The following is a 27,097-nucleotide window of genomic DNA, read 5'->3' as shown; positions in this document are numbered from 1 at the left end:
AGTTTACTCAGAACAGATGTTAAGCTAACAGGCCTGTAATTTTCCAGATTCCCCTTGGATCCTTTTTTAAAAATAGGTGTTATATTGGCCATTCTCCAATCCTCTGGTAAAAGGGCTAATTTTAGGGACATTTTGGTAAGAAGGTCAGAAATTTCATGCTTAACTCCTTTGAGAACACTAGGACGGATACCATCTGGACTGGGTGATTTGTGGGCTTTCAGTTTATCAATAAGGCTGAGAATTTCATCTTTCATCACAACTATCTGCTCTAATTCCTCGGACTCCTTCCAGTATGCATAAACTCAGGGATGGATATCTGCTCTTTGTCTTCTGCTGTGAAGACTGATGAAAAGTATTCATTGAGCTTATCTGCAATCTCCTTGTCTCCCCTTAGTGCTCCTTTAATTCCATTATCATCCAGTGGTTCAACTTAGCCAATCTCTTTCTTTTGATATATTTAAAGAATTCTTTGTTACTAGTTTTGATATTGTTAGCTACCTGCTCCTCAAACTGTTTCTTTGCTTCTCTGATAGTCTGCTTGCATCTCCCTTGTGCAATCTGGTGGTCCCATCTGTTCTTTTCAGAATCATCAGTGATGGGACCACCATTACTGATTTTATGCCAAGTTGATGTACCACTCTTACTGGTCCTTTTAATCCATTTTAATAACTAGATGGTGAGGTCTGGTGTGCTAATTCACTGTGTTCAACAAAGAGGAAGGACAAGACCTCCTCCCATTCATTCCATAGTGCAGGACATGGAATAACAGACTTAAGTTAAAAGAAACCACATTTAGACTAGACACCAGGAAGAAACCTATTATCTGGGGAAGTTGTGGGCTCTCCCTTGCTGGAGACATTCAAAAAGCATTTGGACAGTCACCAAAAAGCATCTGGACAAGACAAAAATCATTTGGGATGGTGTAATGTAGTGTCCTGCAATCACAGAGGGTTGGACATGACCTTCTGCCCCTTTCCAATTTTACTATTCTATGATTTTGTGACTCCACAACCCATACATGGAAGCATCTCTACACTGCATGGGATTGTACAAGTGATCTGTCCACTGTTTTATATTTTATGAGTGTCCAGACTGCCACCACATCCTGCATTTACTTATCACTATCGTATGTTGAATATAAGGTAGGAGATAGAAAGCAGATTACTTAGTCTTGAAAAATACTCATAGAAGCATAGAAACAGAGCAGGTCAGAAGAGGCCTCCCAGGCCACCTAGTCTGACCCCCAGTTCTAGCTGGCTCCACTCATGACATGCCTACCATGTGCATCTCCAGCCTATCCTTGAACACCGTCAATGATGGGGCTTCAACCACCTCCCGTGGAAGCCCATTCCATACTTTCAGGGTTCTAACTGTCAGGAAGAACTTTCTGGCATCCAAATGGAAACTTGGTTCCCTGAGCTTTGCTCCATTGCAGCGCATTCTGCCCAACTCTGTAGGGGAGAACAGGTTCTACCCACCTCTGTGTGACACCCCCTCACATACCTACATGTCGCCAACAGATCCCCTCAGAGTCTCCTCTTCTCCAGGCTGAAAAGACCCAGTTCCCTCAGTCTCGCCCCATATGGCTTTCCCTGCAATCCGGCCACCATCCTTGTGGCCCTACACACTGACTCTAATCTGGCTATATCCTTCTTGTAATGAGGGGCCCAGAACTGAATACAATACTCCAGTTGCTGGCGCACCAGAGTCGTGTAGAGTGGTATTAATACCTCTGTTGATCTAGAAGCCATACTTCTGGCTATGCATCCTAGGATGGCGTTCTCCCTCTTGACTACCACTCAGTACTAGGTAAATCATTTTTAAAGCGCAGAGGTGCTCAGCATCCCAGGAGCTCTGCAGGAAAGCAGGGTGGGCTATTGTTTGTTTGTTTGCACGTTCATTTTAAATGTATGGCTTAATGTATTGCATTTCATTAATACTGTGAATCATTTTGAGGACTTCAGCTGAAAAGCAGGTTAAAAATTCACCCCATCAATGAATCAATAATCCACATGACGTTAATGGATCTACTACTGTTAACAGAGGTGCCAGGCTGAGCATTCAGAGCAGAACTCCTAAAAGAGAGCAGGCCCCCAGTCTTTACTTTCATAAAGCTTTCCACCACCTCAAGAGTTTAAAGAAATCCTTCTAAGAATATACACCATGGTTAGTTTCTAAAAAGAGAGGTACAGGTTAGTAATCCCTGTCTTTGGGTTTAACTTCTGATCATTAATCCCAGATCATATGTATCGTAGCAGACTATTATTACAAAGTGGTGACGGACATGCACCTTTCATTTGCCCAGAGGCATTTATCCAAATACATTTTCCAGGACTGAAAGCTGGAACTACAACAGATTCTGGGATTGAGTTCTGCCTCAAATGATGGCATAAAGCTTTAGAACACTATAGAAACAGCTGAGAGGGTTAGGATTATCATCTCTAATTACTTGTCTGAAAGCAATGCTTTACTGAGCTGATAATTATATTTGTGCTTAACATGAGCATATGTCTGTGAGGTCTAAGGTAAGAAGGATAAGAAACTTTTGGATTTCAAGTATTCCCCTGAAGACAGAGCTAGGCTTACAACTGACAAAAATCAGTTTCTTTGGCAGATTTTGTATCTTCACCAGTTTGCAAAGATTTCTGAGAACATCTTATAGCATTGCAGAGAGCATTTTAAGGGACCTTTCATGGATTTGCCTAGTTCATGAGTTGGTCCTTCAGTGATATTAGCAGGATGCATTCTTAGCTTCAAAATTGTTAACACCTTAAAAATGATAGGAAAGAGTGACTTATTCTTGAAGAGAGATGGAGCAACCTATTGATCTCTCACCAACAGATGACAGCTTTGCTAGACTCCCACAATGCAGTAAGTGATGTCCAGTGCCAGTGCCTATACATCTAAATCCTGCCATGTAGCACGACCAGTGCCAGATTTCACATATACCATAGCACCCTACTCCTACCCTATGCAGCAGTAGAAAACTGCAAAGGACCAGTCAAGGCATTAGGTCTCATGGGCCCTGGCTGGGGCATGTAAATCCTGGCAATTGGCCAAGTATGCTGGGTACTAACTCCAGCATCTGCTCACACTGCAGATTTCTTGCTTGGTAATACAAATAATACCTAGCAGTAAAACAGACAAGGATTTTTATCCCCATATTATAAGTAGGCATCTGAATCTCAGATAACAGCCTGCTACCTGTTTCTGAAAACATGGAATATCTTGACTCCCCTCCAGTTCCTAAGATATGGGGTAATTTTACAACTTTAAAGGTCAAAAACTTTCAGATAAAATAACCTGCAGAAAATATATATTAAAATGCCATGGCCATAAATGCTTAGCTCTTAAAGCTTGAGTATATATACATTTAACTAATGGATAAGGTTTAAGAACTATGGATGGAGGTTCGCAACATTGTACAAGAGGTAGCATCTAAAACCATCCCAAAGAAAAAGAAAGGCAAGACTGCAAAATAGCTGTCTGAGGAAGCTTTATAAATAGCTGAGGAAAGAAGGGAAGCGAAAGGCAAGAGAGGAAGAAAAAGATACACCCAATTGAATGCAGAATTCCAGAGAATAGCTAGAAGAGATAAGAATGCCTTATTAAATGAACAGTGCAAGGGGGAACTAGAGAACTCTTCAAGAAAATTGGAGATATGAAGGGAACATTTCATGCAAAGGTGGGCATGATAAAGGACCAAAATGGCAGGGACCTAACAGAGGCAGAAGAGATTAAGAAGAAGTGGCAAGATTACACAGAACTATACAAGAAAGACCTCAACGTTCGTGATAACCACGATGGTGTGGTCGCTGACTCGAGCCAGACATCCTGGAATGTGAAGTCAAAAGGGCCTTAGGAAGTCTGAGCAACAACAAAGCTAGTGGGGGAGACAGTTTTCCAGCTGAGCTATTCAAAATCCTAAAAGACAATGCAGTTAAAGTGCTTCACTCAATATGCCAGCAAATTTGGAAAACTCAACAGTGGGCACAGGATTGGAAAAGGTCAGTTTACATTCCAATCCCAAAGAAGGGCAATGCCAAAGAATGTTCAAACTACTGCCCCATTGCACTCATTTCATATTGTGGCAAGTTCTTAAAGAGATAAGAGTATCAGACCATCTTATTTGTCTCTTGAGAAACCGGTATGCGGGTCAAGAAGCAACAGTGAGAACGGGACATGGAACTACTGATTGGTTCAAAATTGGGAAAGAAGTATGGCAAGGCTGCATACTGTCGCCTTGCCTATTTGACTTATATGCAGAGCACATCATGTGAAAGGCTGGGCCTAATCACAAGATGGAATTAAGATTGCCAGGAGAAATATCAACAACCTCAGATACGTAGACAATACCACTCTAATGGCAGAAAGTGAAGAGGAACTAAAGAGCCTCTTGATGTGGGTGAAGGAGGAGAGCGCAAAAGTTCGCTTGAAATTCAACTAAGAAAACTAAGATCATGGCATCTGGTCCTATCACTTCCTGGTAAATAGATGGGAAAGAAATGGAGGTAGTGACAGATTTTATTTTCCTGGGCTCCAAGATCACCGCAGACGGGGACTGCAGCCAAGAAAATAAAAGACGCTTGCTCCTTGGGAGGAAAGCTATGGCAAATCTAGACAGCATACTAAAAAGCAGAGACATCACCCTGTCGACAAAAGTTTGTATAGTCAAGGCTATGGCTTTCCCAGTTGCAATGTATGGCTTTGAAAGTTGGACCATAAGGAAGGTTGAGCATCAAAGAATTGAGGCCTTTGAATTGTGGTGCTGGAGAAGACTCCTGCAAGTCCCCTGGACTGCAAGGAGATCAAACCAGTCAGTCTTAGAGGAGATCAATCCTGACTGCTCTTTAGAAGGCCAGATACTGAAGATGAAACTCAGATACTTCCTAATGAGAAGAAAGGACACCCTAATGCTGGGAACAGTTGATGGCAAAAGAAGGAGGAGACAGCAGAGGATAAGGTGGCTAGATGGAGTCACTGAAGCAGTCGGTATGAGCTTAGGTGGAATCTGGGGGATGGTGGAGGATAGGAGAGCCTGGAAGAATGTTGTCCATGGGGTCACGATGGGTCGGGCATGACTTCATGAATAACATAACATAATGGATACAGTACCACATTGTATTGTTTTGTCCATTCATGAAATATACCTCTTACCATAACAGGTTAACAAGATGCATGAACGGAGATGGGAATGATTTTTCATCAACTCAAAAAATAAACTCTAATCTCACAATAAACCCATGCCATGGAAAACAAATTCTATTAGCACCACAAATATTGCACCTGCAAGTTGTTGCTCTTTTTTTCCTAAGCATGCATAGGACTGCACCCTTAATCAAAACCATGGCTTCCCCTCACTGGCCAACAGGCAGGAAATGATCTTTGAACATTCATTCATTCATTCATTCATTCATTCATTCATTCATTCATTTCATTTATATGCTGCCCTTTGGATGGCTTACAATGGATACAACTTTAGAAACCCCACTCAGAGGGAAGTAGCAGAAATGCTCCTGGTGTGCCTGTACCAGGAAAATTCATATAGCAGCTGACATCATGTTCGTCAGCAGAGCTTTCATAGAAGTAGGCTAACAGGCAGAGCACTGAAACCACAAATAGCGGGCACCACTGCCAGGATATGTGCACCTTTGGCATTTATTTATGGACCAGTTCCCTTTTATTCTGTATCTAAGTTCTGAAATACAGAAAGCTAACCTAACCTGAAAATAACATGCACATGAGAATGCTATCAGTACGATTCCCAGTAATTATCATGAAAATGGCTAACAAGGTCATAATGTATGCATATGCACGAGTGCATGAAGGGAATGCAAGTCCTGGGGAAGCCACTGTATTTTTTATTTGTTTGTTTGTTCAGTTTTCCAGCTGATGCCCTACACAGGCACCAGGTGGCATGCCTAGAACTGAGGGAGGAGAGGACCTATTGCAGTTCTAAATGCGGTGTAGTGTATCAACATACCCTTTCAAGATTTAAAAAGAGATTATTATTTTTAGCAGTATTTGCCTGGGCAGGTCTCTGATAATAGCAGAGATGCATTCATTCCTGAGCCACTTATGCACAGGAATTGGATGGAGGTATGCATTGTATCATTTTTGTTAAGTCCACAATGCTTCTGCTTGAGCAGCCAAACTCCTCCAAGATTAAAGGTGTCCTATAGTGTTAATCTTAAAATGAAAAACAGGACCCATTTTTAACTTCCTATCTAATTTATTATTGCTCAATTTCTTAGAACTATCAAGACTGTCTCCTCACTCTCTCCTACTCGCTCCCTGTCCATCTCGCTTCCTCTCTTTCTTGCTTATTTCAGGCTATGATGACCCAAATAAGATCATAACCCATCAAATGAAGGGCAATGTCTAGATAAATGCATAAATAAACAGGCTCTATTTCTTTTATGGAAAAACAAGTATGCACACAGCTCTTTAGTGGGCTTCTTAACAACCAAGGGACACTCCAAAAATTATTATGAGTATAATTTCTGCAGGTTCACTTCATTATGTTGCATGAAAGCATAGAAAACCATTTTAGAACATCCTGATCTCACCCTACAAAGGCCAAATGCATATTCTCATGCACTGAAATAGGACATCACAAACTTCTGTCTTCTGTGAATGGAAATGGGATTTTCATGATGAAGAAAATACAAGCAAGAACATTCAAATGTTTGCACATGCCTAGGGAGGGGAGGAGAAAGAGACAGAGAGATAATCTCCTTAAAGCATTATCTGTCCTTTCCCTAGCTCTGCTGGATTCCTGATAAAAGACTAAAGCAACTGAGAAGGACTTTAGTGCCACTCTTTGATATGACTGCATATGGTCTCACATACTTAGTGTTATATTATTACTGACATCTGCTCCAGTCCAGAAGAGCTACATTTCTCCAGTCCACCAGACATCTTTGCTCCTTTGACAAGTACAGCTTGCAGTTGTGATTTCAGAGGCTGTTGTAATGCAAGATTTGGGCACAGGACTTCTGAGTCGCTATTCCATTCACATCCTGAGATAAGTTTGGCTATCATTTGTATTTCTATCCTGTATAGGCCAGTATCATGGAAAATGGCTATAGGCTCACTGGATCATACTGTTATCTATAAATCAATCTGCCCCACAAAGATCACACAAGACAAAGCAAAGGCACACAAGGCAAAACCTGTAAAATTCTTTTAACAAGATGATTCTTAATATGTAAAGCCAGAACAATTTTATGTAGAGTACAGAGCGGACCTATGAAACTCTCTGCCACAAGAGGCAGTAGTGAAGGCTGTAATATAACAGATAACTGGAGTTCTACAAATAGTTCTTAGGGTGCTCACTATGTTTTGCTCATTACTGTTCTGGATATCTCTAATGAGATACATTGCTCAGATAGAGCAACAGATACACATTTAAATTCTTTTGTACCCAACTCCTAAAGAATCCTGATGTTCTGTTGTGGATATAACATGTTCAGCTAGAAAGACCACAAGTCAACCTGATCTTGCTGTTTTTATGTTCATGAGAGAAGAGTCTGTAATGAGGCAAAATCTCATGTAATGTGGAAGCTAGAATAAGTGGAGATTGAGGCATCCAGTGTTCATGAATATATATTTATAACACTGCACTGATAGTTACAGGGGGAAACAAGCTCATATGTGTATTATAAATGCATATGTTTATGAATAGACGTGGATTATATATAACCGGGCTGGGCTATATGTGGCCCAGGGGCCACCACTTGTGGCCTCTGCTACCACTTTCTGTGATGCAGGTACAACACCTGGATGAATTTGGGGCTATCTGGGAGAAATGGCGGGAGAATAGCATCCATAGTTTGTAAGCCGCCCCGAGGCTTTTTGCGAATGGGGCGGCATAAAAATGTTCTAAATAAATAATAATAGTTGCTATGGAATGCTGAAAGGGTCAGATTCAGCTAGACTGTAAGTCAGTCAAATTTAACCTTTACAGTGATCTGTATCAGCTATGAATCCCCCCTAGCATTAAAATCAGGTCACTCACAGATTGTGGCCCATGTGGGGGGGGGGGGGTGAAAAAAATTGCCGCTCAACCTTCCAAAATTGTCCATCCTGATGCTGACATGTACATATTAAAAACACATCTTCTAAGAAAAAATATAATGCTAAAAACAAAAAAGCCTTAGTTGCTAAATCTGTGTTCAAAGAGTTTCATAAGGCAAAAGACACCCAGTGGTCATAGATCTTTGTATTTAACCTGAGGCTACACTATCATATACAGAGTGTATGAAAGAGAAACAGAACTAGAATAAAAGGCACGGGTAGAACAAACCAACTCCTCCTCATTTCTATGGTTTACCTCCCTGCAATCTCCCCACCCTCTGCTTTTATCCTCAATTTAACCCTGATACCATAAGTTTGAGAAAACACTTGAGGAAAGAAGCTGTAGGGAATTAAGTGGATGGTGCAGGGAGAGTTCAGCCACATGGTGCTTTTGCTCTCAGAACTGAACTTCTATTTTGCATTTATATCTGATTGAAGTAGATATTAAATACTAAGTTAAGTCTTTACATAGACGTGTTGTCATTAACAACACATCTGACTTTAAAAGATCTCAAGGTGGCTAATAAAGTCAAACATCACAACAAATCAAAATATAACAAAACTACAATACAATCATACAGAAGGTGCAATTCAAATTCCCCTGTCAAATTTAGGTTTTGCCAGCATGGTAGAAGGCAGTAAGTAATAAAAATCAGACGAAGATAATTAGTAGGACACGCTGTAACTGTGGTACTATGATTGAAATGGCCCTCTTCTATACACCCATCTCCTGTGCCTAAAATGATGGGGTAATGCCAAGAAGGCCTTCTGATGCTGATCTAAATTACCAGGCAGATGAATATGAGTGAAGAAGACCTTTAAGAAATTCCAGGCCCAGACTTCTCTGCATCCAATTTCAGTGGTTACTATTTTGTTTCTAAGTCCAATCGAAGTGCTAATTTAAAAACACAAAGTCCTCAGTGTTAAAATTAGCACTTTAACATGGGTTTGGAAAGAAAATGGTAACCACTGATCAAAGATAAAAAGCAACAATATGTGCATACCATGGTGATACTTCTTTCAAATTACTTGCAGCTCTCTTAAAAACTATTCTCCCCTTTTAGCTTCAGTGTTTATGCTGACAACTATACACACAAAAGGTCATAAAGCAGCTGTCTATAATTTATTTTTCTTTCCAATGCATAAACATACAAGAAAAGGTCTTGTCATATCTTTGCACATGAAATATGTGAATGATTCCAAGTGTGTGTAGGTGTCCATCTGTCTGGATAAAATATGAGTAAATGTCTTTATACCCATGTTTTTATTTCACAGCATGATCATAGTTTTAAAATATTTTAAAATATGGAACGAACCCATCTATGGATAAGTGCAGAAAGTTACAATTGTTTATGACTACAAATCTGATAACATGGCCAGCACAACACTTGAAATATTTACACAGAAGTGAACTAGTTTAATAGATATGAACTACTCTCTAGTATATATACTTAAGACTGCAGTCTTGCTTGGAAAAAGATCTTACTGAACTCAGCAGAACTTACTTCTGAGTAAGGACACATACAATCAGGCTATAAATCCCACTGGAAACAGAGTTTTATGGGCCTAAAAAGTCACACGATCAAATTCTATGTCCAAAATGCAAGCTCATACATCTACCAGTTCCCACACTGAAAAATATCTGCATATTTATATTTTAATTTCAGTAGGAAAATGAACTCTGATCTGACATACATTTAGTTAGCAGTAAATCCCATTGATTTTAAGGGAGACTACTTCCACATAAGCGTTTATGACTGCAGCCTTATTCAGTACCTTACTTTCTCTAGATTTATACCCTATGTCTGTTCTAGGACATGTGACTACATATTTAAATGTCACTGCACAGGAATGTTCAACTACAAACTCAAACATTTGAGATGGCAGTAGAGATTAGAGCTTTCAAAATCACACTCTGCACTGTCCTGTGTGTGTGTTGCTGTATCATTAGCCTTTATTGTATCAGAATCTATAACCTAACCAAGACACAAGTTCTCAGTCTGGGTCAGATATACCTTACCATGTACTGTGATTTGAAATATTACTTTTATGAAAGGAAAGCAGAGCAGTAATGTCCAATCATTCAAGACACAGGGCCCACATTTAATTACAACATGCAACATGGAACCCAGTTTTATTCTTTTAACATTACCTAAACTTCTTCCTATGTTTTGGTCTAAGGCTGCCAGATGTAAATAGAAGACAGGGTCCCTATAATCCTAACAGTTGATACAACAAGGAATTTTAGTCAATGCAACTAGCTATACTGGGGTAAAAAAGCTGTTGAAAGGCTTTGCCTGTTGAAAGTATTTAAGGCACAGAAGATCCATGTTCCCTTACATGTCATGCCACACTGAATTTTTGCCTTTATAACAAAGAAAATAGTAAAGACACCTCTGTTGCAACCCATCCTAGATCAAATCATGACCCACATGCGAGTCCTTCTGACTCATGAACTGAACTGAACTGTAAATTAACAGATGCAGCAGCAAGATGATTAAAATCGTTTTGCTTGATATAGGCTGTACACAAGAAGTGGTGCAACACATGTCCCTTGGTCTTATTTTATGCACTTTCAGGGTCTCCTGTACTTTCCCAGACCAGCTGCTGCATTAAGGAGAACAAGAAAGCAATTTGCAGTTACTTCCCTGAGTTTGGAGATCCAGCCATGAAGTGCAGTGGGCCACAGCAACATACTGTCCTTTAGAAAGGCACTAGCCGCACACTCCACAGTTGGGCTTCGGAGCTTACTCTTAACCCACCCACATCCCAATTGCTCTTCCCTTTTGGCTTCTGACAATGGTGGTTAAACTGATATGTCTTGGAAACACTTTTTGAGTTAGGACGTTTTTGGCAGGCAGGAAAGACAAGAGTGGGGTTGAGGAAAAGAGAAAGGGGAAAGAAACCACATTTGTGAGGCATTTGAGGAATTTTACAGAGTACCAGCATGATCATGCAAAGTATCTGCATGCACACATTGTGTATGAGAGAGAGAGAGAGAGAGAGAGAGAGAGAGAGAGATTGATGGGGGGGGGTGGAGAGTGTCTGTGAATGTGGGGAAAAGAGAAAGCATGTGAATCATGATCTTCCACAATACAATTCTTTTCTTTCCCATTCTCCCCTGAAATTCTTAACAAAGAAAGACAGTGTGGAGCAGTGATATTAATTGAACACAAGAGCAAGACAGTGAACTACTTCATAGAATCATGGCTGAGGAAATAAACCATGGTGGTTTATTTCATCCACAATGCATGCTGCATAATTAGAATAATTACTTGTGACAGCACAGCTTGTTTAATCATGCACATTCAGCCGAGGTAGCTTGTAGCCATGGTTAATAAAGACACCCAGCACCCATGGACTGTTATGGGGTTCTGGGTGGTTTCTTACTTCTGGTAATAAGTCACCTGGCCAAGCTCACACACCACAAGCCATGCTGCTAAGGGTAATTATGTTAATTCCCCTAGGACATGACTGGCTTGTGCAGGGAGGTTATGCAATCACTGTGGTATATTAACCACCCTTTGAATATGTGTAGCTGGTCAGTGTCCTGGTTCATACAACATGACATCTCACAGTGGCTTGTCACCCTTGTTTGCTTTTGGTTGTGACATCTGAATTGGCAATTGGCATTATTTCCTCAGGGTTGTTAGTCATGTGCAAACCACTCTGCAAACCCATGGGTTGTTATTGCTCAAGTTCACTTATTTTCAAAATGGCTCTTGTGATGAGTAAGCTGACACATGGGCTTTCGCATGGCTTATTGCAAACCGCTCACAGAGCTACCTGGCAAGAACAGTGAAAAACAAGATTCTAGCTACCTCACTAGCGTTGTTTCTCATATCCATCCTCCCTTGCCACCTATCCTTTTTTTAATACATTGCTGCCTCCTCTAGAACAACACTTTCCCCCATATTCAGAGAGACTTGTGAATATTAAAACAGTCTTTTCTTCACCTCTGGGGAGATGTGTACGCATTTACCAATTTTCTCTCACCTTTGGGGAGATCTGTGCATATTATATAGATTTTTTTTTAACCTTTAAGATTTTGGCCAATGTAACTGTTTTCTTCATTTTTCTTAACTTTTGGGAAGATTTGTGCAAAATTAGTGCAAACTGTTACACTTATTCACAGTAACTACTGTGCTTTAGCAAAACTGTGCAAATCCCATAACAGGTTAAGAAAAACCTTATACGTGCAAAACTTCCTGGAGTTGAAAAGACTCTCCAAAATAAACTTTACTCCAACAGAGTAGGCCCCTGAGATTGTGCCTCACTGGTTCATGGGATACATGCTAAAAGCAGATGGCAAGATTAAGCGGGAAACAAACTACAGCAAACTGCAGAGCCCCTGAATTTCTGTCAGGTATACCATGGATTAGTGAACAAGCAGCCAACCGACTGTGGTTTATTTTATTGTGAAATGCAAACTAACACAATGTATGGGGTAACTCCAGCCCCACCTGCTGCTGGCATACATTTCCTAAGAAATTTTATTTGAGGGAGTTTGCTCACTCCTGTTCTGTTCCTTTAACTTACCTCCAAGGTAGGATAAGCAGGAGTTAAAAAGGTACATCCTTCACCAGGATGCAGAAGAATATAGAATAGAATTTCTATTCTAAACAATGATATACTTATTGAATTTATTGCTTTCTTGTTGCTAGTAAGGAACAAACACTCTAAAGTTTTTGAGCAGAAGTAACCAGAATAATTAAATATATTTTGTTTCCATTGCATCCATTTTGATGGGGCTTCCAATTTTGATGGGGCTTCCAAAAATATTAGGAAAGAAAGATGAGGAGAAACAGATCTTTAAGTCCTGATCCATTGCACATTTTTAAAGCAAATTTTAAAGTATTTGCATAATATGAATTTACTATCTGATCAAGTTTAGATATGGTGGAACTCTAATGCTTAATAGATAAAAAAGATGATTCATTTGTTGTTTTCTGATATGCAAGTTGGTAAACAGATCAACATATGCCTTGTCTTGAAATCATATGCACTATCCTGGTGGGCCCACCATCTAATCAGAGATATAGTGAGGGTACAAGAAAGAGAGTATATGCAATCCCATGGTGACTCAATAATGCAGAAAATGCCCTTTGCACATACTCAGAAACTGCTTCTTTGATGTTATTTCTTTACGTTTCCTAGCTAGGTCCTTGAGGCAGAAGGCTAAATTGAACCATGCAGGGGATTAATTTGAGCAAGGATTCGTCAGGACTCACTTTGTTTTTAATGCCAAAGTACAGCATCAAAATATATGAAATAATTATGAAGGTAGTGCCTTAGAAAACATGCAGATTTTCTTCAATTCATGCACATTAACAGATTTTTCTGCACTTGGTTGATGAATACTTGTGGAATGCACTCCTCCGTAAAATCCGCTGGGTTCCAACACTGAAATATTTTCAGTGTCAGGAAAGGGTTTCAGGGGCATACTGAGATGTAGGGAGGAGAGGAAATGGGTATGCATCGTATCTTGACATCAACCTCAACCTCCTTCCCTTTCCACTGAAGCACCACTTGGCCAAATTCCAAATGGCCAAAACTGGCTAACTACTTCACAGAGCAGAAGGAGCATGGAGGTGACCTTTGCATGAGTTTGGAGCATTAGGGACAGCCCCAATGGACTGTATCTTAAGAAAGTGAAATACCAACAGTTGGATGTGTGAACTTATTGCATTGAAAAACATTATGTTCAATATGAGATCACACAAAATCTGTACCTGAGGTTTGCATTTTCTAACAGTCCATTAACACAGGATTCCTCCAAACAAGGCTTTTATTGTGCAATTGCCCTGTCTCATTCATGGAAATTCACATGTTGTCACATTCAATTTGTAGCCTGCCACTTCCTCTGTCTCTTTTCTTACTAGAAAAATAATCTGTTAAGTAGAATAATTTGGAATTGCTGTGCAATGTCTTTTGACTGTAAGTGCTAGGAGTCTTCCATCTGGAATCACCCACAGGCAAATTGTGATACTACATCATCATGTGATGAACATGGATGTACAAAGCAGCCCTAAATAACAATGACAGTCAATTTACATAAAATTCAGAGAAAGAGCTTCCAGTTAGAGGTTTCATGGATTCTAGTTAAGTTTCAATGCTAGCACCTCTTCTTTGGAAATACATTTTTCATCTCAAAGTTCTCAACATAATGAGTAGGAGGGAGCCCAAGTTATCCTTTTAAAAGGTAGAGGTTCCTTTGCTTCTACTTGAGCTCGGCCATACAGGTGGGTTGTCCATAGCATCAGAGCAAGCTATAGTAATAACAGCCCAAGCAAAACCAGGCTGAGCAATGGGGGTGGGAATGAAAGAAGCAAAGAGAGTGTCAGGCAGTTCCTAATATTTCAGAGAAAGGAGGACGGAATCATTCCACAACAGGATTTGAAACTGATCAACTCTCTCACCCAGCCAGCCAGAGCAGCCGGTTAAGTCTCTGTGGCTGTCAGCTTAAGTCTGCCGCTGGTTCCTGTGGGGTAGGGGAGTTAAATAGGACACCGACTCAGAGAGGAGCAAGCCTGTTTGCTCAGAATAAAGGAGGCAGAGAAAAAGAGGAAAGAAGGTAGAATTTGGCAAGAACCCAGGCAGGAAAGGAGAGCAGCTCCAGGTAAGTGCTCTTGTTTTGGGCTGACGAAGAGGAGGAGATAGAAAGTGGATTTCCAAAAGGTGCTTCAAAAGGTGGTTAAGAGCCCTGGGGTGGGAGCCCTGCACTCTGTCAGGCATAAAGAGACTTGAAGCTTTACCTTTTGCAAAATGGTACAAAGACAGCCTTCAATTCAATTTTTAAAGGTGCCATATGTCTCTGTGTGTGTGCATGCTTGGGGGGGGGAGCAGATCTTTTGTCAATCTTCTTAATATCTTTCACCTCGGCATCCTCGTGTCAGATTATCTCTCTCAAAAGCTTTCACGAACTGCACCAAATCCTCTCCTCTGTGCTGTGTAAATTTAAGAGCCTTTGGGAGGATTTGATTGCCCATCAAAATAAATGAATGAGAGGAGGGGGAGGAGGGGAAAGTGATGGATGTGGACACAGCTTCAGGCACATTATACAAATCTAAAAATAAAGGCAAACGGGAGACAAAACATCCTCCAGGAGCTGACGGGAGAAATAAGGAAGGCAGTGGGGAGGAAGAGGAAAAGGAGACCCGATTCTAGTGGGCATTCTCATCTACCTAAGCCAACAGAGGGTGGGTGGGATGCAAAAGTGCCCCCTGATTGAACCTGGAAGAGCAAAAGGAGGAGCTGTAATGATGCTTCACAGAAAGAGTGACCCCTCCCCCCATTCCTTTCCCTGCTTTTGGTAGCTGAAGGGCAGGGGGAGGACCTGTTGTCATGGTGTCTCATGATGATTATCAGGGGACAAAACCGATGGCTATGGGAATTTCTAATTAAGATGCCTGCATAGTCATACACAAACCTCCTGTATATTAAAAGGCAATTCCTGTCAATCCCCTACTACTTCATAACCCCTTCCTTTCATTCTTTTCCTCAGCTGCTGCATTATTAAGATTTCAATAACCACCCCCACTGGATATGGGCATCCTGACTGCAGTCAATAAATTCACTTTACCATTCTGAAAGGATGAGGGAGGGAGGCAGCACAAAAGACCCCCAAGTCTGTTCCAAGAGGAATTGCCATACACATTTTATTTACTAATTTCCTCCTGGGGCTCTGAAGCATTGATTGCAGTGCTTCTCCTCTCTGTCAGCCACACACTGTATGTCCAACACCATGGCTGACCATAGGCAAATTGTTGGGTTAGATTGCACATTTTGGAAGTAAGAGATTTTATCGTCAAACTTATTTGAAATGCTGGAGACATGTGACATAGTCTTGGATCATGAGAAATAATCCTAGTGTGTTCATCCTTGATTTTTCTATATCTGATTACTGTACATTGCCCGAACTATTGAAAAGCATGTTACTTAAAGTGATATTGAAAAGTCTGTCTGTGGTATTACATCTATGATGGATGATCACTTGGTGTTGTAGACATCAAATAGGATGCTGATACATGGTCAGACCAAGAGTCCAGCTAACTTAGTACAGTTTACTCTAAGTGGAGATGGTTGTTCAGGGTTCATGTAGGAGTCTTTCATTGCCCTACCTGGAAATAACAAGAATTGAACCTACAACCTTCTTCAGGCAACACATGTGCCTGAAGCTATGGTGTACTCCTCTTGATGTTGCTTCTAAGCATATGAAGGAGGAGTTCCCTTGCCAGTAAGTAGTTGTGCACATCTGGAATGAGAATCAGAATGTTCAGGTGAGAAGATTTAGCTTTCAGGCAGGCATAAAGGTGGCTGGAACCTTTCTTACTGCAAATTAAAAGAGGTGTTCAAGACCCTGTACAAGGTATCTTGATTTCATTAACAAGGCATCACTCCCTCAGAAGTGGCTTTATGTGAATATACACAAGAGTGGGGAAGCCTTTGCAGTTGAAAAAGGGAGTTGGGGTTGAATAGACTTTTCCTTCAGTTGAGGTGGGGGTGGGGGAACCCTGCCAGTAAGGAATCCCATAGTACCAGTCATACCCTGAACTTAAAACATAGACAAACTATATGGAAGACAGTCATATGGCAGATTCAGATGTTCCCTAGAGGCCTCCCCATATCACTCCATTCTGTATGATGTTGCCTGCTATGAAGGCAAGTGCTTGCCAACACAGCTTCAGTTGACAGTGCCAGGGTTCTGATAGAAAATACTACTTCAGTTGTTTTGCACAATTAGTTCCCTGCCTCAATGAATGCACACAAGTTCCTTTATTGTTGCATGTAATCTGCATGTCTCCCAAGCTGTTCTTTTTCAAGGACACTATTTTTTCACTTCACGACACTTTTATTACATGAATGCAATGTTTCCTTTAATCAGCACATCTATTGCCTTTCCAATTTTTGTCCAGAACATGAGGTACAGGGAATATTTGAGATGCATCCTGGATATTGTTTGTTATACATATTGCTATCAACAAGGCAGTACAAGCCCCTCCCACCCACTTCTATGTCTGAACTTCGTCTAACGTTTAAAATATAGGCTGTGACTTCCCCACTGCAAAAATCCAATTCATCTGCACTAATCTAGCAGAGAATGACATCTGATCAGTACACCTTGGCTGTTTCTAGTCACGTTTGTGGCAAATTAAAACTTACTTGTATCATATCTAGGAGTAAAGAAGACTGGTCTTTTAGCTGTTCCTTCTTTTACTACCTAGTCCTCTTCCTTCCTCTAGCAATAACTACAAGACAATAAGCTGGTACCAAGCCATCTCAGAATCCTCAGAGAAGTTGCTAGGATTGCTCTAAGGAGCCTTGTGTAAGTAAACCTACCTAGCACCATTCTGGAGGCACTCCTACTGCCTGGCAATCCTCCATGGGTACCCTTAAAACACACTGTTCAAAGTGGCCTCACTTTGTCTCATCAGCTTGGACAGCTTATTTCATGAAGGTCTCTTTCAGACCCAGATATGCTTCTGTTAGACACCTGACAGCCATATGCTTTTTGCTCTGCTTTTGTCTTCTAGATTAGCCAGATTGCTGTTCAGTCCTGAAAAAAGGGTGCCAGCCTGGCTGTCAGGCATAAGATACCGTGGGGAAAACAGCAACCATTATGTTGTCTCTGAGTAGAGGCTACTGGTGGAACAACAGGCTTTTCTTGACATGGAGAGAAACTAGCTGTAAGTATTGTTCATACTGTTTGCTAAACAGGAACCCAACCCATGATTCTGAAATAAGGGGAAAGGAAGAAATGGCTTGTTGGTTTGTTGTTTTACTTTCGAAGTGGGGATCCTAATCTAGCTCTCAGATTATTTCTGTGAGGAAGGAAAGAGTATGAGAACAGTGGTTACCATCTTGCTTCTAATGACAAAAGGATACATAGCATGTATGGGAATTTTGAGCACCTTTCATAATCAGTGCTTTAAAAAAGATATTGTATTTTATTATCACACCAACCCAACATTATACTTTTTCTGTGGAGACTCAAACCCTTACCATTTTGTAGTGGTAAGGCCACACTCTCAAAGGAGAAAGCCTAGAAGTTATGTTCTTTTGTGGTAGCAACAGATGGTCAATAATATACATCTAGAAAACTACATCTATTCATGAGAGCCATACCCTATATATTCATCAAGCCAGTCAAATTAAATGGCCATTCTAAGAGCCATGCTCAGATGCTTCAAATGGCTACTTCCTATTTCACCGGCCATATTAACCATCTTACATATATCAAACACAAAAGGACACTTGGTGTCATCTGGGATGCATCCTATGATGGACTGATTCTACTAAATTGTTCCTTTTGGTAATTCTGGTGGTGTAAGGTCAGAGAAGCTATGGTGTGTTACAGGGTATAGAAAGTTCTCAACAGCAGCAGTGGAGCACTTACACATATAGCAAAATCCACGCATGCATACCTCAACTACTCTTTTCATCTAATAGCTTCCAAATGAATTTATCTTGTTCATTGTCTCAATAAAGAATCTTCACTGAAGCAACAACTCCAGAATCTAGGAATGTGGGGATCCCAAATTAGGAGCAGTAGAACTGAAAGGCAGCCTGCAAGCACTTCAATGAACCACCTAGCAATCTCTGCAGTGCATTATGAAAAGGGTTCATTAATGAGGATACATGCAGTTAAGCTAGCAGGGGGTATACACTCTAACAAAAAGTGTGACTAGGGGTCAGAATATAAGATGTCAATGAAATTTGCTGAGGGAATTATTTCCTACTGGCTGGAAGCCTTGCCTTTGTTATATACTCTTGCCTCCTAGATTGCTATTATAAATTATTGACTCTAAATGTGACTGAGCTCCATTCTAATCTTATATTCCTGGATCATCTTACCAGAGTTCTGGACATTCCACAAAGTAACATTACCTTTACATGACATAAGAGCATACAGTATGCTGAATATTTCACTTAGACTATTGTTTAGTAGCTACTGCTGCTTTTCATGGGAATGAAATCTATCTAGCTGCTCTGCTGAGCATCCACAAGTAAAATGGCTTTTGAGACCTGAATGCATATACCTGTATCCCTACTAAATCACACCATGGTATTACTATTGTCTTTGCACAGCTATTATGTTGAAACTTGTGCTTCCTCAGCAGCTTAAGTAACAGGGATCCTCCCTCTCTTGGCCATTCTTCCAGCAGTAGTGCTCTGATATAAATTAAACTCCTGAACAAACTCAGATATTTGAAATAGGCTGCAGTATGCCTTCTCACAGGAACTCAGCCAGGGGCTAACAGATGGGAAGGCATTTGATTAAACATAGAAAAGTGTCACCCATATAGCCTTACCTGACATATTCTCACCTTTCTCTGTACACGACGTAGCTAAATGTTCTCTCATCATCACAGATATCACTGTATTATTAATATGGTACTTCTGTCAAGCATTCAAGAAAGGCAGGATCACTTGAATGACTCATGTCACTTTCCTCTTTCTTTGCTCTTTCAAGCATCATCCTACATCCATAGAGGGAGATGCCCTGAGTGAAATTAAATATTTCTAGCCAAACAATACATCCGTGCCAATAGGATCTGCTTACAGGCCACACAGCAACCACTGTGGCATCTGTGCTGTTGTCTCTGACCTCAGTTTGATACAGCAATCATTGTAACATCTATGCTATTGACCCAGACTGCAGCTTGATAGGAAGGCAGCAGTGTGGTATGCTAGTGTGCTACAGACCTCACTTGAGGTCTCCTCACGGTGCTTATGGACACCTCACTTGGTGACAGACAGGTTCCTTGTCCCTCTCAATTTATTTGAAACATGTTTCATGTATGCATGCTGCCTGGTTTGTTTTGGTGTGGTACGTGTAGAGCGGTGGCTAGGTTTTGTGCATGCATATGGTGTCTTGGTTGGGTTGTGTGTGTGTGTGTGTGTGTCTGTGTGTCTGTGAAAGAGAGAAAAGCTAGGGGAGTGTGTGTGCGTAGCTTTTCCTTTTTGTGTGCGTGTCACAAGGGGTGTTGTGGTACAGTGTGTTTTACTTCTGTGTGTTTCTCTAAACATTGCCAGTTTGCCTTCTATGAAATGGGTATTTCGTTCTATGTTGTGTTAGCGAATATGTAACTTGGCATCCTACCCCTGCCTTGTGCTAAGTTTCATGGCCAAGTTATTGTCCCTGAGCCTTCTCAGTTTCTATTCTGTGAAATGGGTGTTGGAACAGAAAACTCTGGGCTGAAAAGACTGGTTTTGTGTTTTGGATCTCAGACTCTGCCTCCCACTTATAGGTCTTGAGCACATTGTTTTTCTTTTAGCCTCAGCAGTTTGCCTCCTAAGAAATGGATGTTTTTGTAACTGAGCACATTCACCATGGCAACCATTTTGAGAAAGCACCCACAACACTATCAGAATTCCAAATTTGCCCAAAGGCCACAAAAGGTTGGGGAACCCAACCTATAACCTTCAGTTAGGAAAGTTATTGCGGAAGTAATAAACAGCACCTAATGGTCTTAGTAAATGTTAATTCATTTAACTGAGAAAAAAGATTATGATTAAGATGAGAAGATCTGCTTTTTCTTATGGTTCTGTTACTCCTTTGTGCAAAGCGGATGGCAGGGCATTAATTTTTTAGGGAATTGTATCTTTGGAACTTGATGCTTGCTGTGCTTCTTCCTTTGAATCCTTTGATGACCTTTAGGAAATGGTGCAAGACTATATTGTTAGGCTGCCTCATCTCACCTTTTGGCCTTTATGTCGGTATTAGTCATTTAGTATGTATTATGGTAACATACAGACCACATTTTAACAGCTGCCAAATATATATTAAAAGAAAGCACCTGCTGGAGTCAAAACCACCTCCATCTATTAAAAATACAATTCTGAAGCAAACATATGGAAAGGATAATTTTTGCTCTAAAATGAATCCCTTAATGTTATCAAGTTAAATATTAACAGAATTCTTCTTTAATACATTTTATACCACCCAATAGCCAAAGCATTCAGGGTTGTTTACAAAGATTAAATCTGTTAATCTTACTAACAGACATAACATAAACACAGTTTTAACAATCAACAATAAGAGATCCCAAGATCTAATTAAAAATCTCATTACAGACTGCCAAATGTCTGAGAGTTGAGGAAGGTCCTCATTGGGGATCATTTCATAATGAAGGGGCTACCACTGAGAAAGTCCTTTTGCTTGTAGCCAACCTCTGAATGTCCCTTCACAGGAGGCACAAGGAGAAAGGCCTTAGATCATGACAGAAAGTGATGATTTAGAAAGAACTGTCAATTCTCTACTCTAGCTTTGGACGATTCATCAACCATGCTTTCATTGTATCAGAGCAGTTTGGTATCTTGCAGCAAAGCCTACGGAGGTACACTAGCAATTCTTTCCAATGCTAGTTAAGGGATGTCTTCCTTAGCCCTGCTAACTTATAAAAAGCTGAAAGGAAGTCCACAGTGGGAATTCAACTGGCAAGGATTTATCCGTGGGAAAGCTCATTTGGCTACCAAGCTGATCATATTTTTTTTTAAGGACAGGTTTGTTTTGTTTTGTTTTTTGTTTTGAAGCGGAAGCACTGATGTCCATCTCGATACTTCAGGTTAAACAACAAACTTACAACTGGTGATGCAGAACTGGAACTGAGTATGTTAAGACCAGGATGTGGATTCTTTTAAAAAGACATTGTTGTGATGATGCTACTTCTGCATCAGGCTACAATGTAAGGCAAAATGCATACATGAAATTGTGTATACATTCAATCACTGAAAATATTTTTATATGTCTTTGTTTTTGTTTCTGTCTTTTGAAGTGCTTGCTTGCTGGCTTTCATTCTGTGCAGCAGAGTCCCTCATTACTTGCCCATCCTCTTGCAAATGCAACAGTGGTACTCTGGAGGTGGACTGTAGTGGCTTGGGCCTTTCATCCATACCCTTGGACATACCTACAAATACCAGGACCTTCCTTTTCCTCAACAACCAGCTAAACAACTTGCAAGGACAAGCTTTTTCCAATCTGTCTGCCCTCCAGAGACTGGATCTTTCCAACAACTTCTTAGATCAACTTCCTGAGAATGTTTTCAGAGACCTAGTGAACCTTACTGAGTTGCAGCTGAGAAACAACAGCATCAGGAGTTTGGACAAAGATCTTCTGCAGAACAGTGTCCTCCTACGTCAGTTGGATCTCTCCATCAATGGGCTAGCTCAAATCCCCTCAGGAATCTTTGATGACTTGCCCTCTCTCCGCTGGCTGTCCCTCAGGTCAAACCGCCTGCAGAATTTGGACAGGGTGACCTTTGAGCCATTAGTCAGCCTGCAGCAGTTGGAAGTGGGTGACAACCCCTGGGAATGTGACTGCAACCTGAGAGATTTCAAATACTGGATGGAATGGTTCTCTTATCGAGGTAGGTACCCTTTGAAAAAGGAACAAATGTTGGTATCAAAGATTATCTGCTGATAGTCTTTGTTGGCTTTGAGAGCTGAAAAGGAGCAGCTAGATAGAAAATATCAGGTTGACCTAAATTCTTGCTTTCTCAACCAGGAGAATAGTCATGCTACATTTTAATCCTGCTATGTTTTGCCACAGTAGTATGTTGTAGCATGGACTGCAAGTGCCTTCTTAACCAAAGTACTTTTTTGGCAGATACAGACAATTATTCAGTCTTCTAGAAGTAAATTTATTTTGAGGGATCAAGCAAAGAAGGGGTGAAAGTTCTTTTGGTAATGTGTAGTTTCTGAACTTCCTGATTGCAAATCACCACACTAGGAAAAGAAAGCTAGAATGTAAACCTAATGACATGGAGCACATTCAAATATTTTCCATAAAAAGGTAATTTTACTGGTGCTGAACCCCAAACAACATAGGGAAAAGACCAGCCATTTTATGGGTTTTAGCCTTTACACTTTTAAAATTCTGGCTTAGCATTACTACTTTACTGTATGAAGAGTAACAGAGATTTTAGTCTTTTAATGGGAATTCACTCTTTACTTCGGCAGAGTTAGGGGACTAGCCACCATAATTTTGTGTCCAAGTCTTATCTCAGAGGTCATTGATACTGTGCTAATTGGCAGTACTTTGGGTCCATTAATTGGTAATGTCTTTGATATTACTGTGTTGGAATTATTAAGTATTTCTAATTGTTAATGCACCATCTCCTGCAGTACAAGAGCTGTAATTTTGCTGCCATTTTGGTACTAGCTAATTGTGCGTGTGTGCACATGTGTATATGTGATTTTAATTATTAGAATTCAAACACTTCTTCTAAGTCACCGAGGGAGCACAGTTTTGGGCCAATGGCAAGTTAAACATCTTTGTAAGTTTTTAGTGGAGAGAAAGCCTATTAGTAATGTAAAGGGTCATTCAATTTGTATTGTGTTGAAATACAAAGCAAAGGATGGCTTGAGGAAGAGAGATTTCTTGGAGCAGCAACCAATATCTCTTTGCTGATGGATACAAGGCTCTCCCATTTTAGCCACAGATTAGTCAGGAGATTCTGGTATGTTAACATTCCCTGGCTTTTGAAGTGGGCAAGTTAGAATCTCAGTGCCATCAGACCTGCTGTGTTGACACCACTGCTAGTTATAAAGCTAGAAGAGGAAAGTAATGGCTAAACTTCTATTTTCCATATCCAGAGGTGTAATTCACAAAATCAACTGACCCCATTAAGATTATCAGGTGTCTTCCACTGAAATCCCCTATCACCTAGATAAATCTCCTCTGACTTTCAAATACATTATCCCTTGTTATGCCAAGTTCCTGAATGAGTATAAGTAAAGGGAATCTGAACCCAAATATAACATTTTATTGATCGTCCACATCTGAGTTAGTGATGTTTGGGCTGAAGTGACTTGGAGATATTTAAGCAAAATAATACATGGCCTAAACTGTCTGAGGGTTGTAGGTCAACAACATGAAACTTAATCTAGGTAAGAATGAAGTATTGTTGACTGAGGTCAACGCATAAGTCTAGTTTGGATGGGGCTACTCCCTTTAAGGAACAAGTATGAATCTGGGAGAACCTAGCATTTTTTTGGGTGCTCCTGTGGCAATAATTACTCATAATCTGCTTAAGCTAGAATGCTGACTGTACTCTAAGAATATGCAGGGAACTATCTCCATGCACAGTTTAACAACTTCCAGATTAGATCACTGTAATGTACTCTCCATGTGAGCTTCCAAGGAAAAGTACCTGGAAATGTCAATTGATCCAAAATGTTGTTGAAAGATTATTAAATGGGGCTTGGCTGGGCAGACTACATAACTCTGATACTGTTCCACCTTCATTGATGGTTAGCTTTTTTCTGAGCTGGTAAACTGGTTTCAACTTTTAAAGCCCTAAACAGCCTCATGCTAGGTTGCTTTAAGAATACCTCTTCCCATATGTACAGTTCAGCATCAGAGGTCATGCTCTGTTCCCCACTACCAAAGGTTCAGTGAATGGGTAAAAGGGGCAAGGCCTTTTTAGGTTTGGAAATTTTATGGAATACCCTCCCCAGTGAAGCTCATTTGGCATCATCATTGTTCACATGTTATTACTTGGTGAACACATGGCTGTTTTAGAAAGTTTTGGGCAATAGTCTAAACAGATAATTTCTCCAGAATTTTTGTTGCTGCTGCTGTGCTGTTGTGTTTGCTGAATTTAAGCTGTTGTCATTTGTTCGATTTTCAATTTTTTGGTTTTAATTGCTTGTTGTTGAGCCATTTTTAAAAACTGAAAGAAGACCTGAACCTATTGATGCTAATAGTAGTTTTTTTCACTATAACAACAATTCGATTTATAATTCTGCATTTCTTGACCCATAATGGAATGGGTCACTCCTCTATATTTCAATATTCAGTCACAACAGCTGTACATAAATGGATTATTGCACTGAACACTGTATGGTCTTACTCCAAGATAAAGTGCTAACTACATTCATTTTTCCCTTGTGGATAGGAGGAAAAATAGACCAGCTGGCATGTACCCTGCCTAAGGAGCTGCGGGGGAAGGATATGCGGATGGTGCCCATGGAGATGTTTAACTACTGTTCCCAACTGGAGGATGAGAACAGCTCTACTGTGCTGGACAATATTGGCCCTCCTTGTAATAAGGGAAGCCCAACAGCTCCCAAGCCTAAAACAAGCCCTGACTTAGAAGAGGAGCCCAGTGTGGGGTGCCCCCAGAAGCAAAGATACCGGCCCGTCAGTGTGCGCCGGGCCATTGGCACAGTCATCATAGCTGGGGTGGTTTGTGGAATTGTGTGTATCATGATGGTAGTGGCAGCAGCATATGGTTGTATCTATGCATCTCTCATGGCTAAGTACCATCGGGAGCTGAAGAAGAGGCAACCATTAATGGGTGACACAGAGGGTGAACATGAGGAACAAAAGCAGATCTCCTCTGTGGCATGAATGCTCTTGGAAATTAATAGCAGAAGAGAACAGGATACAACAGAAGCCTATGGCCTGGGCCTTTCCATAACTTGCCAGATGTACAGATGGATTGCGCTACTGTTCAATTCATCCAATTAGTAAAATGTGCTTCTGGGTTCAAGACACCTGGCTCTGGGTTTGGTTCCTCTCACTCCCTTCTGCCCTTATGTAACTCCAAGCAAATAAACTGTAGTCAGACCTCAAGTGCTCATCATTTCTCCTCTTTGCACAAGGCAAACACTAACACTCTCATCTGGGAAAACTCATCCAACCTGACATTCTCATCTCTGCTTCAGTTCCTGATTTCTTTGCAAATTCCCATAGAATTGCAAATCTTTTACCAAAAAAAAAAAAATCACCCAAAGGCACAAGAAAATCCCTGGTAAAGTGTCCACAGACTCCATAGCTGGAGTTCCTGATTTTACTGTGAGACTCTCTTCATTCCTTACCAGCTGTATTGCTTAAAGAAAACTAGTTCACAACTGCTCTAGGACCAAGGAAGGTCTCTAACTGAGTGTACCATAGACACAGGGATCCTACTTTCAACATTATTAGAAAGGAATGAATATTGTTTAGATAAAAAGGCAGCATTGTGTAAACTCTACCTGGCATATACCATGGTCTACACAATAGAGGGTGCACTGCAGATACAAACCTATTAAGACAGGCTCACTACCCCTAAATCTATACAAACTTATTCTTATGCACACCTCTATTTTCTTCTGAACACAATTCGTAAAGAGCTTAAAATGCACCTTAAAATGTAGCTACCTCCACCCCATATGAATATTTTGGATCCTTCCAATCAAATGCATTTAAAGGTGAAGGACAGAAAGGATAGCTCAAGACTACTGAACAAGGTGAAGGAGAGGAAGAATAGGTCAAGTCTGTTAAAAGGATAATCACTTCAAAAAGTTGGAGCATCTTCTGAAAGGGAAGCAAATTTATGAGATATGAAAGAATCTTACAGTCTTTGTAGCAGAAGTGGATCTTCAGAAGGATTTAAAAAATAGCTTTTTTGACCGCAGAGTATTTGGTGGTTATGAGGAAATCATACAAATAGGAAGTCATCACCAGAATAATTAGTGTAATCATGGGTCTGATATCACATTTGCAAGGTAACAAGAGTGATTAGATGGGGAACATTAGAAAAATATTTTAAACCCACGAATGAAATATTAGGGAGTTTCAGTGCACAATGTAGGAGAAAGGGGATGTAGAACAAAAAATGTTGGCCAGTTTTTCATGTAAATGTCCAACTGATATAGGCATGCATGTATGTATTCTGAAAACCCACACAGGATTTCTTCTAAAAATATAGATAGTATCCTGGAGGCATTCATGCATACAATGCATGCATACATCCAGGCACACACAAAGACATACTTGAATACATATGTGTGTGCTCAGACATATACACTGAGTTTATGTATTCTTACTCTGGGAATCTTTCCCAATGCCACAGCATATCACATCGCCTCATGTCTTTTTAAACTGAGGGTGGAGGTGGGGGGAAGAGGGGAAGGAGAACTAACCATAAGGACTCATTTTGTATCACTGAAAGCGGGATAAAGTGCTGTCTCCAGGGGAGAGCATATATTGCCATGGTAACCTGCTCTAGCGGGTATTCCTGGGACAGGA

The 27,097-nt window shown here is 40.5% G+C and overlaps 2 protein-coding genes across 2 annotated transcripts in view; one reads left to right on the top strand and one right to left on the bottom strand.

Moving 5' to 3' along the window:
• The window catches only part of CACNA2D4 (calcium voltage-gated channel auxiliary subunit alpha2delta 4), a 172,033-nt gene that overhangs the window by 46,807 nt on the left and 98,129 nt on the right, over positions 1–27,097 (bottom strand). The gene's annotated exons all lie outside the window — the stretch shown is intronic.
• On the top strand, positions 17,636–25,771 carry LRTM2 (leucine rich repeats and transmembrane domains 2). Its single transcript, XM_044416983.1, has 3 exons — positions 17,636–17,765; positions 21,858–22,448; positions 24,981–25,771. Exons 1-3 carry the CDS (start codon positions 17,699–17,701, stop codon positions 25,433–25,435), a joined length of 1,113 nt encoding a protein of 370 aa, XP_044272918.1. The 5' UTR covers positions 17,636–17,698; the 3' UTR covers positions 25,436–25,771.

This window comes from Varanus komodoensis, unplaced genomic scaffold (genome assembly GCF_004798865.1).
Source record: "Varanus komodoensis strain SLA01 unplaced genomic scaffold, ASM479886v1 scaffold85, whole genome shotgun sequence".
Classification (NCBI taxonomy): domain Eukaryota; kingdom Metazoa; phylum Chordata; class Lepidosauria; order Squamata; family Varanidae; genus Varanus; species Varanus komodoensis.
This window is presented reverse-complemented; position numbering and strand designations above follow the sequence as displayed.

What these genes read in the sequence shown, in the direction of transcription:
- LRTM2 (XM_044416983.1), top strand. Translation starts at nt 17,699, where the DNA reads ATGTTGTCTCTGAGTAGAGGCTACTGGTGGAACAACAGGCTTTTCTTG. An exon ending in GACATGGAGAGAAACTAGCT is followed by an intron (nt 17,766 to 21,857) that starts GTAAGTATTGTT and finishes TGTCTTTTGAAG; the next exon opens with TGCTTGCTTGCTGGCTTTCA. An exon ending in GGAATGGTTCTCTTATCGAG is followed by an intron (nt 22,449 to 24,980) that starts GTAGGTACCCTT and finishes CCTTGTGGATAG; the next exon opens with GAGGAAAAATAGACCAGCTG.